This window comes from Calonectris borealis, chromosome 2 (genome assembly GCF_964195595.1).
Source record: "Calonectris borealis chromosome 2, bCalBor7.hap1.2, whole genome shotgun sequence".
NCBI lineage: Eukaryota > Metazoa > Chordata > Aves > Procellariiformes > Procellariidae > Calonectris > Calonectris borealis.
This window is the reverse complement of record NC_134313.1, coordinates 120,624,009-120,640,672: the sequence shown is the minus strand read 5'-3', so window position 1 is coordinate 120,640,672 and position 16,664 is coordinate 120,624,009. Positions and strand designations below refer to the sequence as shown.

General features: G+C 39.9%; 1 protein-coding gene across 2 annotated transcripts in view; it reads right to left on the bottom strand.

The window, feature by feature from the left end:
* Window positions 1-744: 744 nt before the first annotated feature.
* Window positions 745-16,664, bottom strand: part of GLB1 (galactosidase beta 1) — an 88,920-nt gene continuing 73,000 nt past the window's right edge. For both annotated transcript variants that reach the window (XM_075143158.1, XM_075143157.1), the window contains 5 exons: window positions 14,873-14,962; window positions 12,826-12,939; window positions 11,544-11,675; window positions 6,292-6,531; window positions 745-2,243 (listed from right to left, as the gene is read on the bottom strand). In XM_075143158.1, coding sequence (XP_074999259.1) covers window positions 1,983-2,243; window positions 6,292-6,531; window positions 11,544-11,675; window positions 12,826-12,939; window positions 14,873-14,962 — 837 coding nt within the window. In that variant the 3' untranslated portion in view covers window positions 745-1,982. The remainder of the gene's footprint in view (window positions 2,244-6,291; window positions 6,532-11,543; window positions 11,676-12,825; window positions 12,940-14,872; window positions 14,963-16,664) is intronic.

The following is a 16,664-nucleotide window of genomic DNA, read 5'->3' as shown; positions in this document are numbered from 1 at the left end:
CTAACTGCCAGAAAAATAAAAATACTCCTGGCTGTTAAAGCACTGAACTGTTGTTAGAAATAATACCTAAATAGTACTGTCATTCTGCACACTTCAAGCCACAAACCCCACAACCGGTATGAAACTAATTCTGTTCCATTCCTTACTTTCAAGGCCTGGCTCTGAGGTAATTAATACTTCATAATAAACTGCTTGCAGAGCATGTTCTGGGGTCTGCATAGGGATTTTCCCAAGAAAAAAACAAATCTGGGGTCAGGGCAGACAACTTTATTCCAAGAATGAAGTGTGTCAGGTACCGAACACACAGCCCCCAGCCATTAGACTTTGCATTTGAGGTGAGAAGTCAAGAGTAGAAGCTCTCTGGCTCAGGTGAACCGCATGTGTCTGTTCGAAATCCCATCAAACACATGTCAAACACATAGCAGCGATGTAAATACTCAACGGAGTGGTGCTCCTTTTCACTCTCTCCTCAGGTGACAGTAATAGTCCTCATCAGCTGAGAAGAAATAAGTTTTTGCATTGGCACCCGAAAAGGGTAGCACCTCCGGGGCCACACAGCCCATTACAACTCCTTTGTTTTGCTTTACTTTGCACACATCTTCACAACACAGAAAACAAATAAGACATCAACAAGAAGAGCTCCTTGTTCATAGACACTTTGCAACCTCATTTCTCCCTTAATACTATAATTGCTCATAACTCCTCCTCATCCCCTTTTTCCTTCCCAAACAAACACAGGAAGGATTTCATCTTGAAAGAACCATTTTAATATTGTCAGACAAAAATCAAAGGAAGAAACCACAGATTATGAAAATACCTGATTCCATCATCATAATCTTTTGCTGTTTAAATCTCACCAAGAAGTTTGCATGATTGACATCAAACCCATAAGAATCAAAAAGAAGATTCACTCTGTTGTAGAAAGTCAGCTTTACTGACAGAGATTGTGCATCTTTGCAAATATCAGGCACTTACAAAGATCATCAGTTTACTGGAACAAAGCAGAAGATGTGAATTAATGACTAAAAGAGAATTAAAATTCTTTAACTTAAAGCCTTCCACTTCCAAGGTGCTGGCCTATGAAAAACAAGTACTCCAGACCCATTAGAGGCGGGAGGGGCCAGGGAGAAAGAAAGAAAAAGGATCCATTACAAGGAAAAATGGCTCATTTTAAAACTACATTCTACAGGCAGGTTAATCAGAGGCTATGGTCCAACCAAAACAGCCTAAATTTTACATATGTCCTCATACTTATCAATTTACTTAAAGTCTTCAGAGATAGCAGAAGGGAAGCAGTAAAATGGCTTTCCAAAAGGGGACAGATGCAGACTACAAGGTCCCTCCACGTTACTGCTGTTTGGACCAGCCTGCATTTGAGTGCTCTCTTCCACAATTCTTCTCACTGGTCCCGTGAGAAACCAACTGAAATTATTCCAAGGTCACTTGCACGGAGGTGAAAAAAAATAAGGTCCGCTCAACGTTAGCAGTGAGCCCCTTCAGACTATTGATCCTAACCAGATGATAAAAATCAGCTGAAAGTGTCTAGTCTATTGGCAGCTCTGACCTAGCAGTCCACATGAGGAAAGAGCAAGCTAGCGGGACTGTGCACCCCTTTTGTAGGCTCCTCTCCAGTTGCAAAACATGGTAAAAAAAGAAAAGCATAAGAGGGTTCCTGTAATGTGAACAGCCTACAAGGACTACAGTTTTACTAGACTGATGTGAACGTTATCTTCCAGTTGAGTTCAATTTAACAGTCCGAGGCAAATTCTAAAGCTACAGCTTTTATTTTTTTAGGAGAATTTCAATATTTAACACTGGCAGATTTAAAAATAAAAAATAATAAAAAAGGAAGGTGTTTGAAGAATTTAAAAAGTTGCCTCAGCTAAACAACTTACTGATTAACACCGAGTCTTTAAAAAAGGGAAGTATGGTTTGAGGGAAAGGGAAGCAAAGTGGGGAAAGATAAGGAAATACTCAAATCATTATAGATAGTTCAGCTGTATGTCTCTAACAAAGAGTTGGGGGGCATCATTTTCATACTGTGCGGTTGCATTGATATTAGGTCTGTCTACAAATTCTATCTCGCATGCCTGGGTGCTGCAAGGAGAATGCTCCAGCTCCAACACTGTTACGTTGTTTGGCACCGATGAAACAAGTATATTCCTTGGAACAAAAAGGGTCAACTGAGGACCACGGGCTGGCCAGTAGCGACCAAGATTAAAGCCATTGATCCAAATTTGCCCCTGTTAAGAGAGAAAGAAAAAATAATGACTTTTTAATAATTTGACAGAGATCAAATGACAAAATAGCTTTCAGCATGACACTCTTCACATAGAAACTGAATTTCCTCCATCCTTCAGTTTGACAGAACACAAGGATAGAAAATCTGTTCAAGAAAATGCTAATGACAGTCAAAAGAATCTAAATTCCCTGATAAGTTAAAGCCATCATTAATATTTAAAAACAAAGTGGTCAAACACTGCAGTAATTCCAAATACGACAATACTTAGGAAAACAGAATTGCAGGTTCCTAGCATTGCATTTTGCACCAAGTTTCAGGCCAAAGCAAACCAGAGAATTGTATTTGCGTGAAGCTGATTGTTAAAAGGAGAAAGAATTCACAAAAGAAAAAAGCAGGTCCTAATTCTGTTGTGGCTGTCTGTACTAAGTATAAGACTACATTATCTTGGTAGTCCCTTCCTGTTGCATGATTTCATGAAAAAGATACAGCTTGTCTAGACACATGAAATTCAGGTGTCTATTATACTTGTAATAGCTTAGTCAACACAAGAACTTGTGAAATCACACTGCAAGAAAGTACCGTATTTTGCTGTAGTTACCTACAACCATTAAAATCTTTAGGCGTCTGCTAGCATTAATTTAAGTTCAATGAAATTGTGGCTAACTTGGCATACAAACTATTTAAATTACTTTTTATAGTGGAGGTGGCCAGAATCGCTAGTTCAAAATACTGTTCTAACATTATAAATACCTTAAGTTCAAAAGATAAAACAAAACTGGGCAAGAGGAAAAAGAAGAAAGCCAAAACAGTCATTTATACACCACAAAATAGACACAATGAAGTGACACAAATGCAGATTTTTTCCAGAATTGGTGAGTTGCAGAATGTTCAGTAAAACTGTAAATGGATTCCTACTGAGTTGAGCTGAATCTTGGTTCATTAAACAAGACATAAGGGAGGATATACAGCTGATTTGGACAAATTATTTGCTTTTACTCCTCCTAAGTGTCTTTTCAGCATGTCAGATGAGTTCAGTGGACAAGAAAAGGGATGGGAACAGATAACTGCATCTGTGTTTTCCTTCTTGCTTTGGCCTTTGGTAATCAGAATATAGAGGAGAACCAAACTAACTTATGGCATTGATGTACACTGATAAAAATAATAAAATAGTCTGAATCAGTGGAAAGTAAGGACTTTTACAGCACTCTTGGTGATTTCTAAAATTGTCTGGGATAGCTTAAATCAGAATAATCTTTTGAAGGATTTACAGAAGCACAATTGTAATATAGTGAGTATTGCTGTTCAAGCTGTTTTGGTTTCTTGTGTTTTCTTTTTCAAGTACTTGTGAAGACAAATTTTATGAAACTCTCAAGAGAAATTTTATAAGGAGTTGGTACATTTGCAAATGCAGGTGAGTTATTTCAGCTCTGTATCCACTTCCGTGGTATAAGATCCTATCTTGCAACAGTTCTGCCAAAGTGTTAATAAACTTTGACCTCAAACTTTTTTTTTTTTTTTTTAATTCAAGTTTATCTTGCTTTGTGGCTTGTTTTTGCTGTATTAAAAGGCAAGAGAAGAGCTATTTATTCAAGCTCACTACTCTGTTTCTGTAGTAGTTTTAGAAGAAAACATGGCATTAATGCAACCTCCCCACATGCAAGATGAATTAGTGAGTATACCCACCAGACAGTAGCCTACGTACTACGGAGAGCGACTGCAAGCCTGGAGGAAGTAGGAGTTTACTGTAGGAATCAACTGCATTAGAGTTCTAACGCAGGAGGTATGATCAGACAGGTCTCTGTTTCCGATCTTAATCAGTCACTGGTTGTAACTCACTTTTCCAGTAAAGCTATGAACTTAATTTCCCAATTCCAAACTGTCCTTATTAACATTGTGGTTTCTAAAGACTGCACACTCAGGAATTTGTATGCCCTAAACCAGCAAATCGTGACATTATACACACTACCAATAAATATGCCCTAGACAAAATAAAGGAGGGGAAATCTCTATCTTCAGTAACAAGATTTCCTTTAGCAGGGTCAGCAATTACAACCCATGATTCCACAGAAATCAAGAACAGTCCTGACTCCAAATCCTCTTTTCTGTTGAAGAAAAAAAATGTCCGATAAATCTAGCCATACATTCAGGAGCATGTATGCTTAAGGGCATCGTGCTTCCTCAAGCGAGGGTGGAGGAAGTTTTATTAGGAGTGAAGGGTTTAAAAGCCACTGAAGGCAAGCGAGCTACAACATAGGTCATGACTGTTAATGCTGCACCCTTCTTCTAGGCTGTCCAGCATGCCATATTCCTTGTCTTAATATGCAAAGGCAGGATCATCTATAGATGATTAGAACTATATGTTTTCTTGGTAAGTGTTTTTTCCACTGTTTCCCAACTACTCAAACAGGAGGGTTTTAACCCCTATTAAAAGTCCCTCTCCACACGCTAGCATTAGCAATTTATACAGTGCCACTCAAGGAATTAAGGCCCAGATCCAGTGGGACTTGAGTGGAATGTAAACCCTTATGGCCCTCTGCCTTAAAGGCATTTGCTCATTGGTAAAGTTTTCTGGAAGTCTCAGTTTCCACACCCAGTATCATCTCAATCTTATTACTCCAGGGTATCTTATTTAAAACTTTGGTCCAATCCATATAAAGCTTGAAGGATCAATTCGATAGCCCTACTTACAGTTTGTCTGGGATCTCTTCACCTTGACTGCTACAAACTATGTAAAACAGAGGTTTCTATGTTCAACAGATCAGGGGAAAAGACTCCCACCAATACATGAGAATTGCCATTTCAAAGATGAGTTTGTCAACAGGCAGGTATGGTCATCTCGCTTCCTGAAGAAAATTTATGATTCATGGGGTCACAGAATTTATTGCAAAAGTCTCCAGTTCCTGTGCAAAGAGCTATTTTTGGATTTTATTCGGTGATTGTGTAAGATATGCACATATATAGGAACAGGGACTAAGTCAGACTTCCTCATCCAAGCTCACTGCCAGCAACACTAAGTGCCTGCAATGAATCACAGTCTTCTGCATATTGGGAAGTGCTTTAACCACTACAATACCGTAGACAGATCGCCAGCAGCTCCTTCTCCTACTCTGTTTTAATGGCAGTAAATTAATTGTTTCAGAAAGGAACCATTTTGCTACCGAACACTATCACAGGCATCTCCCTGAAGCCTGGACTTAAATGCTTAAGCCCCCAAGAGGAGTGGCACTTCAGTGCACACATTCTGCTCTCTGTGCCCCCCACCAGCTAGTTGAGCTGGTCCTTACCCATCCTGCATGCTGGCTGTTTCAAACATGGCACTGTGAAACACTCTTTGCTGCTCTAGTTACATTCCAGCCCTATGAGAAGTTCCCATTAACAGAGATCTGCCCACAAGCTTCTCATGGCGGTGCTCTCTGATCCATTCAGTCCAGCTACAGGTAATCTCCGGAAGACAAGCAGTAACATCTTCCATGCACTGGATCCATATCTATGGGCACAACAGCAGCAGTTGTGTCCAACACTCTCTATGCTTTGTAACAGGATCCATAGTTCCTCACACAACACCGCAAATATGTTCTTAGTTACTTTTAATCAATCAACATAACCAGAGAAGTGTCCTGTAGCATCTCACTTCCTCTGGAATAAAAAATTGTTTTAACTCAAGGCATGTATTCACACCCTCCCTCCAAAAAGCTGTTTCTGCTCCACATCTCAAGACAAAAAAACCCCAACACAACTAAATGCAGCATTTCTAAATAGCCTGACAGTTCATCTTCCTCACTGTTGAAAAACTAGGGTGTTTTTTTTTGTGATGCTCCACTTTCTAGACCAGTATCATGTATCTTTTTAGTATATTTCCCTTCTCTTAATGATTTCTCTCCAGATTTACTTAAAGCAGGGAATCCATTTCCTAGTTGTTTAAATATATTTGAGACACCCCACCACTACAACCAACTCCTACCCATCCAAGAGAAGTGGACTTTGATCACCAATAGAAGTTTCAGTAGCTTTCTGAGTGGACTTCAAGTTTTTATAGCAAAAAGTTGTACCTTTGTCCAGCCAGGAAACTTGACATAGGTGTCTTGAGGCAAGTCTGGAATCCCTCCAGGAATTGAAAGTCTACCAGTGTAAAAAGTAGGTGCTTCATAACTCAGTGGATTGCCAGCAGATCTCTTTGGTCGGTCAAGGTGGCCATTAATGTCATGGTTCACTGCTCCATCTATATCTAGAGGATAGATTTCCCATTCAACGAGTATATCTTGATCAAGAGTTAAATTTGAAACTAGACCCTAAGAGGAGAAAAAAAAAAAAACAAACACCAAAACATATCATAATTAGCTTCATGTTATTGAAGTTATTTGGCTGCAACTAGAAATCAGTCAGAAATAAAAACTGAATCAAAAGTACTTGCAACAGCTGCCAATCTGTGTATGAAAAAAAACCAAGCATCTGGTCTTCACCAAGTTATAAGCTTTGCTTAAGAATAAAGGGTTTCATTTGTTCTCTGTGAAAGATCTGTTCCTCTTCAAAGTTTCGAGCTTTCACTGATGCCTAAGGTTTTTTTCCAAACATTTTTCCCGTAACTGAAAATTTCTGTTTTGCTTTAACATGAACACAATTCCAAAACCTGAGGCTTAATAAAAAGCAGAAAAAAACATTAAATATTCTAAGTTTGAGATACCATCAAGAGATTTGGTAACACTGAGTCACTACCCAAGACATTAACCTGCACAATAGCAGAGAAAGCAGTATTTCCTTCCTACAAATCTTCCACAGCTTACATACAGTATCACAAAACCAAGGCACATGCTTTGTGACCCTGATTCAGTGAAATACTTTAAGCTTACAGTCAGCTTCAAGCCCACGGAGTCCTGTTTCATTTCTATGGAACCACATGTGCAGCACACCAGGGTACTTGCACAATGAATGCAAAAGCAAGGTAAGGTCATGATTTAAGAAGAGTGAAAAGAACGTTAAGTTACCCCTGCACACATCCAAATTGTGTTATAATAATAGTTTCTAAAGTTGTGTTTCAGTGCAATGCAAGGAGTTGGTTTTAAACCAATGCTGCTACATCCATATAATCACTTGAATAGACCCTACATAGAAGCTGTTTTTCAGTGCACTCAAGTTCTGTTGCAAACACCACATGTCGAACAGGAACAAGCAAAACCACATTTTTTATGGCCTTAGAGGGCTGATACCATGTCATGTGTCTCTTCTGATGTCTAATAAGCATTGCACTGACTCCACAAGCCTCATCATCCATACGAGCAATAATTGGTTTTCTCTTCCTTTACCTAGATGCCCACGTTACAGAACAGGAATTTATTTTCCTTATATCAAAATAAAATATCTGCACAGAGTTAAGTGGCAAAACTTTTCTATACAACCTAGACTTTACTCTGTCTAGCAGTCAACTGAAGTAATTTTGCCCAAACTTTCTAACCTGCATGCCCATCTTTAGGCACTACGGTGTAATTTTTCAAATGAGATGAAGTGCCTACTAACCATTCTTACTTTAGTCTGCATAATAATGCATATTCAACAGTCCAGATATGGATATAAATTTTCCAAGTAAAACAAAGATATAGGCGGCACTAAGCATGCCTAAAAATACAGAAAAAACAGAAACCACACTCTTCCTTCCTTTGTGTCCTTCAACAGCAAGACTTGGATCAGCAGGATGTTTTAAAACCAAAACCCTTTTAAGATTCCTTCCCAAAAGCTAGATGCCTGGTTCCATTTCAAGCTCAAAAAAGTGATAAAAAAACCCCAGCCAAACAAAACCCAGAAAAGGTACCCTATTTGCTTAAAATGCGAGGCTTCACAGTAACCTCTTCCCCTAAAATTATTTTTGAAAGCACAAAATATCTAAAACCCAACGTATAATTATTCCCAGTTTTCAAAATCAACACAAAGAACAGCGTAAGGGAGGGATTCTACGGGAAGAAGCAATGCACATTTTTCAAAGCTGCCCATGAAAGGCTGCCTCTTCCACATAGAAGGATCCTGCTTTTAGAGGATTATTCTCACAATGCACGTCTATTAAGCTTGCTTTCACTCTTAAATCTTTAAAAGGTTGAAACCCTGGTATAAGTGTGAATTTCAGCTCAACCACAGCAATGCTGAGCACCTCCCTAATCCAACCTCTAAACCTCTGTTACCTTAATTTAGCACTAAGCACATAGGTTCCTTATCACCTGGCTTGTTATTAAATACATAAATAAATGCAACATTTCTGCTGCCTCTACATGAAGGCAAAACGTTGGGGAACTAGCTGCCCTCTCTTGCCACTCAGATAAAGGCAAGGTACCTTGAAAAGACAGTATAAACAGTTGGCACTCCTGCTGCCCACTGAACTTATAGGCCACAAGCACAGGAAACCCTCAGTTGCTGATGCTTTTAATTCAGAGTTCCCACATATATTTAGTTTTGTTCTGATTAGGATTTAAGTAACTGTATGCCTTCCAAAGCGTAAGACGGGTGAAACTGCTTTTTGATATGGTGAAAGCCTGTAGGCTACCAGCTTTGCAAATGCTGGGAGTTACATTGCTTTGCCTTGACTAGAGTCTTAGCATAATTGGAAATACACCTAAAAATCTCATCACAACACACTTAAGAATAAGTTAACTGGTCCATTAGTCTCCTTCAACCAAGTGTCAGCTTCAATTCTTCCATGCTGCTTAATCATAACTAATATATCCTTCTTTAACAATGCAAACAGGCCCATCCTACTCGTGGCAACACAACACAAGTGTGAGAATGGGAGATTCTGCCTGCTGGAGATCTTGCAAGTCTCTTCCCAGTCCATGTTTTATGATTGAACTGGATTCTGCAACAGGCCCAAACTCAACCAGAGTTTGTGGTCTCATCAACTAGGCTACTCTAGATGCATACCCATTTGGGTTTACTTTTTCCCCTACTTATAACTTTAAGAATCCTACTTCCTCACAGTATGTGTGCCTTTGCTTGATAACTAAACGGTACTGTTCAGGCACGTATCTTTCCTGTAATATTTATCTTTCTCCAGCTCTTGCATCCAAAATAACCAAGAAACACTTCGGACAAGTCTTAATTTTGCTCTGAGATACCTGCCACAGACAGAATTTTGTTTGAGAAGAAACAGAAGCTTCTAGCTTATCTGGTATCACCTTAGCACCAAAAGGCACCCCAATCACTAGGCAGCTATTAATCTGGACAGTCATTAAACACTTGTCAAGCTTTCTGAACACCGCCAAATCAATTTAGGCTAAGTCAAATCTAGGGGGTGTTTAAGAGATTCTTCCAGTTAGGGGACTGCAAATCTCTTCTTAATTGTAAAGCTTTGTCGTTACTTCATTATTACTTGTAACCCACTAATATCAAAAACTAAAAAAATAGCATGCTGTGGCACTGAACACGGCAGAAACACAACACAAGACTGGCCTCTACAACACTCCTCTCTTCAGCAAATATCACACAGTGCTTGGGATCCCACAAAGACTAAACCCCAGAAAGTTTTCTTTTTGCCCCTGCCCTTCCTAGTGTTATGTTAGTGGCATCGCCACTGTATTGGGTTTACGTGGCAAGGTTTTGATAGCACAGGGGCTGCAGGGGTGGCTTCTGTGAGAAGACGCCAGAAGCTACCCCCATGTTGGACAGAGCCAGTTCCAGATGGCTCCAAGACGGACCTGCTGCTGGCCAAAGCCGAGTCCATCAGTGATGTTGGTAGCACCTCTGTGATAACATTTCAGAAAGGGTAAAAAACACTGTGTAGCAGCTGTGAGAGGGGAGTGAGAAAAATGGGAAAGAAACAGCCCTGCGGACACCAAGGTCAGTGAGGGAGGGGGAGGAGGTGCTCCAGGTGCCAGAGCAGAAATTCCCCTGCAACCCATGGTAAAGACCATGGTGACACAGGTTGTCCCATTGCAGCCCATGGAGGTCCACAGTGGAGCAGATATCCAACCTGCAGCTTGTGGAGGACCCCACGCCAGAGCAGGTGGATGTGCCCTCAATGAAGCTGCAGCCCGTGGAGAGCCCATGCTGGAGCAGGCTCCTGGCAGGAGCTGTAGCTGGTGGAGAGGAGCCCATGCAGGAGCACGTTTTCTGGCAGGAGCTGTGACCTTTTGGGGGGACAGACGCTGGAGCAGTCTGTTCCTGAAGGACTGTACCCCATGGAAAGGACCCATGCTGGAGCAGTGCTTGAAGAACTGCAGCCCGTAGGAAGGACCATATTGGACAAGTTTATGAAGGACTGTATCCCATGGGAGGGATCTCATGCTGGACCAGGGGAACAGTGTGTGGAGGAAAGGGTGGCAGAGACGAAGCATTATGAACTGACCACAACCCCCATTCCCCATCCCCCTGCGCTGAGGGGGAGGAGGTAGAAGAGTCAGGAATGAAGTTGATCTGGGAAGAAGGGAGGGGTGAGGGAAAGGTGTTTTTAAGATTTGTTCTTATTTCTCATTATCCTATTCTATTTAATCGGCAATAAATTAAATTAATTTCTCCAAGTTGAGTTTTGCCCATGATGGTCATTACTGAGTGATCTCCCTGTCCTTATCTCAACCCCCAAGCTTTTCATCGTATTTTCTCCCCGTCCTGTTGATAGAGGAGTGATAGAGCGGCTTGGTAAGCACCTGGTAGCCAGCCCAAGGTCAGCCTACCACAGCCACTCATGCAGGGAGGTGACAGTCCCAAAGTGTAGCATGGACCCAGAAGCATTCGGAAGCTTTCTGATAATTATCTCTAACACCTGATCAGTCCAAATCTGAACTGGCAATTTTGCACAGTAAAATGCTCATGAGACAGCCTTTCCTAGCCACACTGAAAATATTGCAAGGGTAAGCTGCTGGCAAATGAAATGGGATATGAAGAGATACAAAAGTGTATATATATACACGTACATACGTACACACACACACACACAAATACAACCCTAGGATTCATAAGCCTCAAAGTAAGACCAAGATCTAGACTGATTTCCAACCCATTTTTGGAGTTTATCCACAGCTTTGCACATTTTAAAATATTAGCTACAGGCTCAACTCAAACTGAAAGTCTTGTGGGCGACGCTTTGGCTGACAACATAAGTGAACCAACAACAAAAAAAAATTAAAAGATGTCTGTCAGTTTTTAATTCCACTTTGATTTCAGAGACTGGAAAAACTCAAATGAAAACTAGTGAGTAGTTATATTTTGAGGTAAAGTTACAGCTGTGTAATCCTGATCCCTTTGCTCTAACCCACTACTTTCTTTTTAAAGCTGTGGAAAAGAGGAAAAGCCACCACAATCCAGTAATTCAATTGATTTTACTTACCTTAAAGTCATTATTGTATCTACCGAAGTTGACTCGGCCCATATTCTCTACCAAGATGTCCAGATTTGCTCCAGCCTTCCCAGTTATATTTATCATAAGTGATTTGTCCCTTTCAAGGACACCTTGAGGAACCTATATGAATTACACGAAGAGGAAGAAAACAATAACCATTGAAAACCAACAAAACCCTGATATTTGTCTCTTCAACTTGCATGAAGAAAAGAAAGGGGACAAAGGAAACAAACAAAAAAGTAAAAAAAACCTGATTTTCCTTTCCTCCTCTTGCATGTGAGCACACACACACACGCACAAAAAGCTGCTATGTCAATATTCACATTTCAGTACATCAACTGCATGTGCTACTAGGCAGCATTTGTCTGACACCAACCATCTCTTAGCTGAATTCAACTAAATCAACTGTTAGAACCCTAGTGTTTTCAATGCACCTGATTTACAAAAAGCAAGTTCTCAAATTTAGTCTAGTGACTGAAAAGATTTTGGCAATATCAGTGATTAAAAGGGGCTGCATCTTCCAATTAAGCACGCATCAATATTTAGCTTTATTCCCAGTCCCACAACTTAAGGAAAGAAGAGCTTGACCTGGACACAAAGGTGATGAGAGTCAGCACACATCAAAGAATAATTAAAGATAGGCGATCAAAGTCCGTGAATTGATATTAATTCTCATTAAGCGGGAACAAAACCCTGCTTAATGGGAGAAACGTAAAGTTCGCATGCTGTACAATAAACTTCTTTTTTTTTTTTTAACTTGTGGTCAGAAGCTAGTTTCATAAGGTAAGACATAGGCTCAGGCTTCCACTTCCCCCCACCCTCAAAGGAAAAAAAAAAAAAGAGAAGAATAAAAAAAAAAATTAAAAAACCCCCAAACCCTATGGAAACACTGTAGAAAGCCACCAAGCATATATGTCATTAACATATTTCATGAACCTGCAAGTAAACCCTTCTTCTAGTTTGTTTTGTTTTTTTTTTTTTTTCCCCACTGAAGTCATGAATCTATAGCAACATTCAAATATCTCAAAAATGGAAACAATTACATTTTCCTTAGAAATAATAGATAGTCATATTTTCTGAAATATGAATATGAACATTTAGTATGAATCAACTGTATACTTCCTTACTTCCTTCATCTGATTAAATAAGATTATCTAATAAAGTTGTTTTAGTAAGCTGGAGAAAGGAGGAGAAAAAAAGGCAGACTGTATCCATGACTTTTGGTGAAGGCCACTCATAGCAGAAATGAATACCAGCAAACAGTGTTTACCCCATCCACAGAGACATAGGCACGATCATGGACTCCATTTAAAGGTGAAGACAGTTCTGTTGGCTCCGTACAGTTTTTTGGAAGCGTAGTTCTGTACAGTACAAACCCAAAATACTAAGAAAAGAAAAGAAAGGAAAAAACCCCAAACAGATTAACGAACCAAGTCATTCCGTAGCTTCAGTTCAGGTCATGAATCAGAAGTATCCCACATTCCTGCCTACACGTTCGGATTGAAATGTTAACGTTCATTCACTTCAGATAGCATCTATCACAGATACCAGCTTCAGATTAGAGTTCACTTTGACCTTTAAGTAATGGGTGTAAATTCCACAGAGTTTCTGTTTTTAAGTGTTTCATCAGAACACTTACGTAACTTTAAAAGATAAGGGTCTTAGCTATGAAGGTATTTCCTCAATAAAAACACAGCAGTTAATGAGCGACAGTATTATTTCTTCATTAAAATCAATGAAAAGATAGCTGGAAAACCCCTTCATAACTGAGTTTATATAACAAATTTGAAAGTGCACTTGTTACCCAGTGCCCATAAATTGACATATTCATCAAGTCAATATTATCTATTTTAAAAACTACCTGATTCACATCAGGAAATTTTGGAATATTTTTCACTAAGTTCCCTATCAGGGAAGAAAAAAGAAAGTAATTGGATTTGTTCTTATCACAAAGTGAAACACAAATTAAAAACAAGTCAAAAAATGCATCGTGTCTTTCACCGAGTAGCCACAAAACCATTTATCTTCAAGACTTGGATTAGAACATAACCCTGGCAGGAAAAAGTGAGAGTAAACCATTTCCATTCTGCTATAATTACCAGACTTGCATCACATTTGCAACAAGGTGCCCAGAAAGAGGGAGGGGGGGGCAGGAGGGAAAGAAAAAAGTTTAAAAATATGCTAGGAAGCTCCTCTGGCTGCCGTCTTCTCTCAGGAGTTTCCCTACGCAGAGTACTAAGAGTGGGAAGGCCAGAGGACGAGAGAGAAAAGCCCTCTAGAAATTACATCTAGCCATAACATACTACCTGCAGCTTCTCTCACATCTCTGTTTTAGTGGCTTGGAAAGGAAAAATCTGAGCTTTGAACCCCTGCTTGACTAATGCCATATTCCAGGCACCTGCTAAACTGTTCCCCCCCTCTTCTCCCTCCCCCAACTACTACCACCATCACATTGTCTCAAAGTAGTTTATTTTAGCTGCAGGCCATTAGCACCCATGCTCCAGTCTCCACGAAATTTGGTACAGAAATGATCAAGGAGCCATGTAACCTTAATGGAAAGACAGAGTCCCTCAGCAGCAAGGGAAAGATCTTTGACTGTCAGGGAAGATATGGAAGTCACCAAAAGTGACAGGGAAACTGAGGCAGAGACTGACAGAGAGGGAACATAGGGGAGAGTGGGAGTCAGCAGAAGCCACAGGAAAATGCAGAGAAAGGTATTTTTCCTATCTCAACCAGTGGGGTGAATGACCCCGACAGTGGGTTGCAACAACTCCAAAAGGTTGCTCCCAAAGGTTTCTCTCACCGCATTCTCTTGCCTCATCATACATATAGTAAAAGAAAAGAACTACAAATAAGTAGGAGGCCCACAGAAGTGTCAAATTGCATTCCGCAATCTCCAGCCCCCTGACTTGTATGAGAAAGCAGTGTCTCAGCTACTGGGCTCACTCTGATAGCAGGTGGGGAGAGGCAAAGAAAAAACAGGATTAGGAAAAATAATAGTGAAGAAAAAGATGGATTTTAAAAAAGTCTCTTAAGAACCTGAAAATCAATACTTCAGAGAGGAGAGACATAAAGGTGAAAGCCTGGACAGCATATATACCTACATTCATGGAAAGAGGAAAACCTCAGGTGCAAAATAGGAGCATTGTAGTATATGGAAAGGTCTCCAATGCAAAAATCCTGGACACCTTTATAATACCATTACCTCTGTGCTGAGATAAGGTGTAAGACACTGACATAGAAGAGTCATACCACAGCGGGTTGTTCAAATAAACTTTACAAAATTACTGCAAAGTGCCTACTAAAGGAATCCTCACCTGCTTTAGCTGAACAAAGGTTAATGGGTAAGTGCTTTTTACTGGTCCCGCAGGTGACAGCCTGTCAAGAACCTCCACCACAGTGCCCACCTGCAGCATAGAAAAAGCAGATATATGAAGGTCAGTAAATCTCAATCCAAATACAACAGCTTGCATATCCAGCCACCTAGCCAGCTAGCTGCATCTGTCCAGAAAGCACAGAAATCTTAAGCCCTTATGTCATTCTTACAGACACATTAATACAATACAGTACAGAGACCTGATGAACCCTGAAAGAAACATCCTACATGTGGAGCAATGTTTTAAAAAATCCAGATGTTTTAAATTTGCTATGCATTCATAAAAGTGACCCTTTGTTATTCAATGAGAACTAACCCAGGAGTTTCTCACAAAAGTTCTATAAACAAACACAACAGTCTGGACAATTAATACAAAACAACTATATTATCTAAATGTTGCTCAAATTATACTTAAAATCAACCTAGGGAAAATGCCACTGATTTCCAGTGAGTTACTCTGGAATAATTCTGAGCTAAGTAGTGATACAATTTGATTCCATCAAGAGTTATCCAAGATGAATTTACTCTATTTAGTCTTAAATGACTTCAGAAACCCTAAAGCTGTAATTCAGTGTCACATATAAGTAGCTGGACTGATTTTAGTGAGACTGGGAGCAAGGTTTAGGCTAGTCACATGCATAAATACCTTGCTGAATAAGGACTTACATGTGTACAATTAAATTGCCTTTTGTTGCCATCTGCAATTTCCTTTTGCAATTACAGAGTTTTCTACTCGTCTACAATTCTCTCTCAAAGTCCACTATCAATTTTATGTCAGTCAAGATGCACACAATATGCCCAGTGTCTTACAAGCTCAAAAAAATCAATTGCATTCATATTTTTCATGCAAGATGTTAGTGTGTTTCACCAGAAGTATTGTCACTGTTCAGTGATAATTACACATCAGGCATTCAAAATATTTCTCAAATGCAGATTTACTTTCAAATGCTTGAGAAAAAAAACAGTAAAAAAATTAGGCATTTAAAATCATGTAAAACTGTATACTATAAGAGCATTCACAGCAATACAAACTTCTGAGGCTACTTCAACAACAGAAGTATGGAATTTTTGCAGAGCACACATGAAATTCAGCAGTGCTGAAATATTAAATTATATATTAAAATGTACATCACTTTGTGTGAAATCCTGTATGTGACAGAAGTCAGCATGAATTGTCTATGTATACACAATTATTTCTTCAGTATAGTACTGGTTTTGGCTGGGATAGAGTAAAATTTCTTCATAGTAGCTAGTAGGGGGCCATGTTTTGGATTTGTGCTGAAAACAGTGTTGATGATAACACAGGGATGTTTTCGTTATTGCTGAGCAGTGCTTACACAGAGTCAAGGCCTTTTCTGCTTCTCACCCCACCCCACCAGCAAGTAGGCTGGGGGTGCACAAGAAGTCGGGAGGGAACACAGCTGGGACAGCTGACCCCAACTGACCAAAGGGATGTTCCACACCACATGACGTCATGCTCAGCTTATAAAGCTGGGGGAAGAAGAAGGAAGTGGGGGGACACACATTCAGAGTTATGGCATTTGTCTTGCCAAGTAACCATTACACATGATGGAGCCCTAAATGGCTGAACACATGCCTGCTGATGGGAAGTAATGAATGAATTCCTTCTTCTACTTTACTTGTGGTTGCAGTTTTTGCTTTACCCTTAAACTGTCTTTATCTCAACCCACAAGTTTTCTCACTTCTACCTTTCCGATTCTCTCCCCCATCCC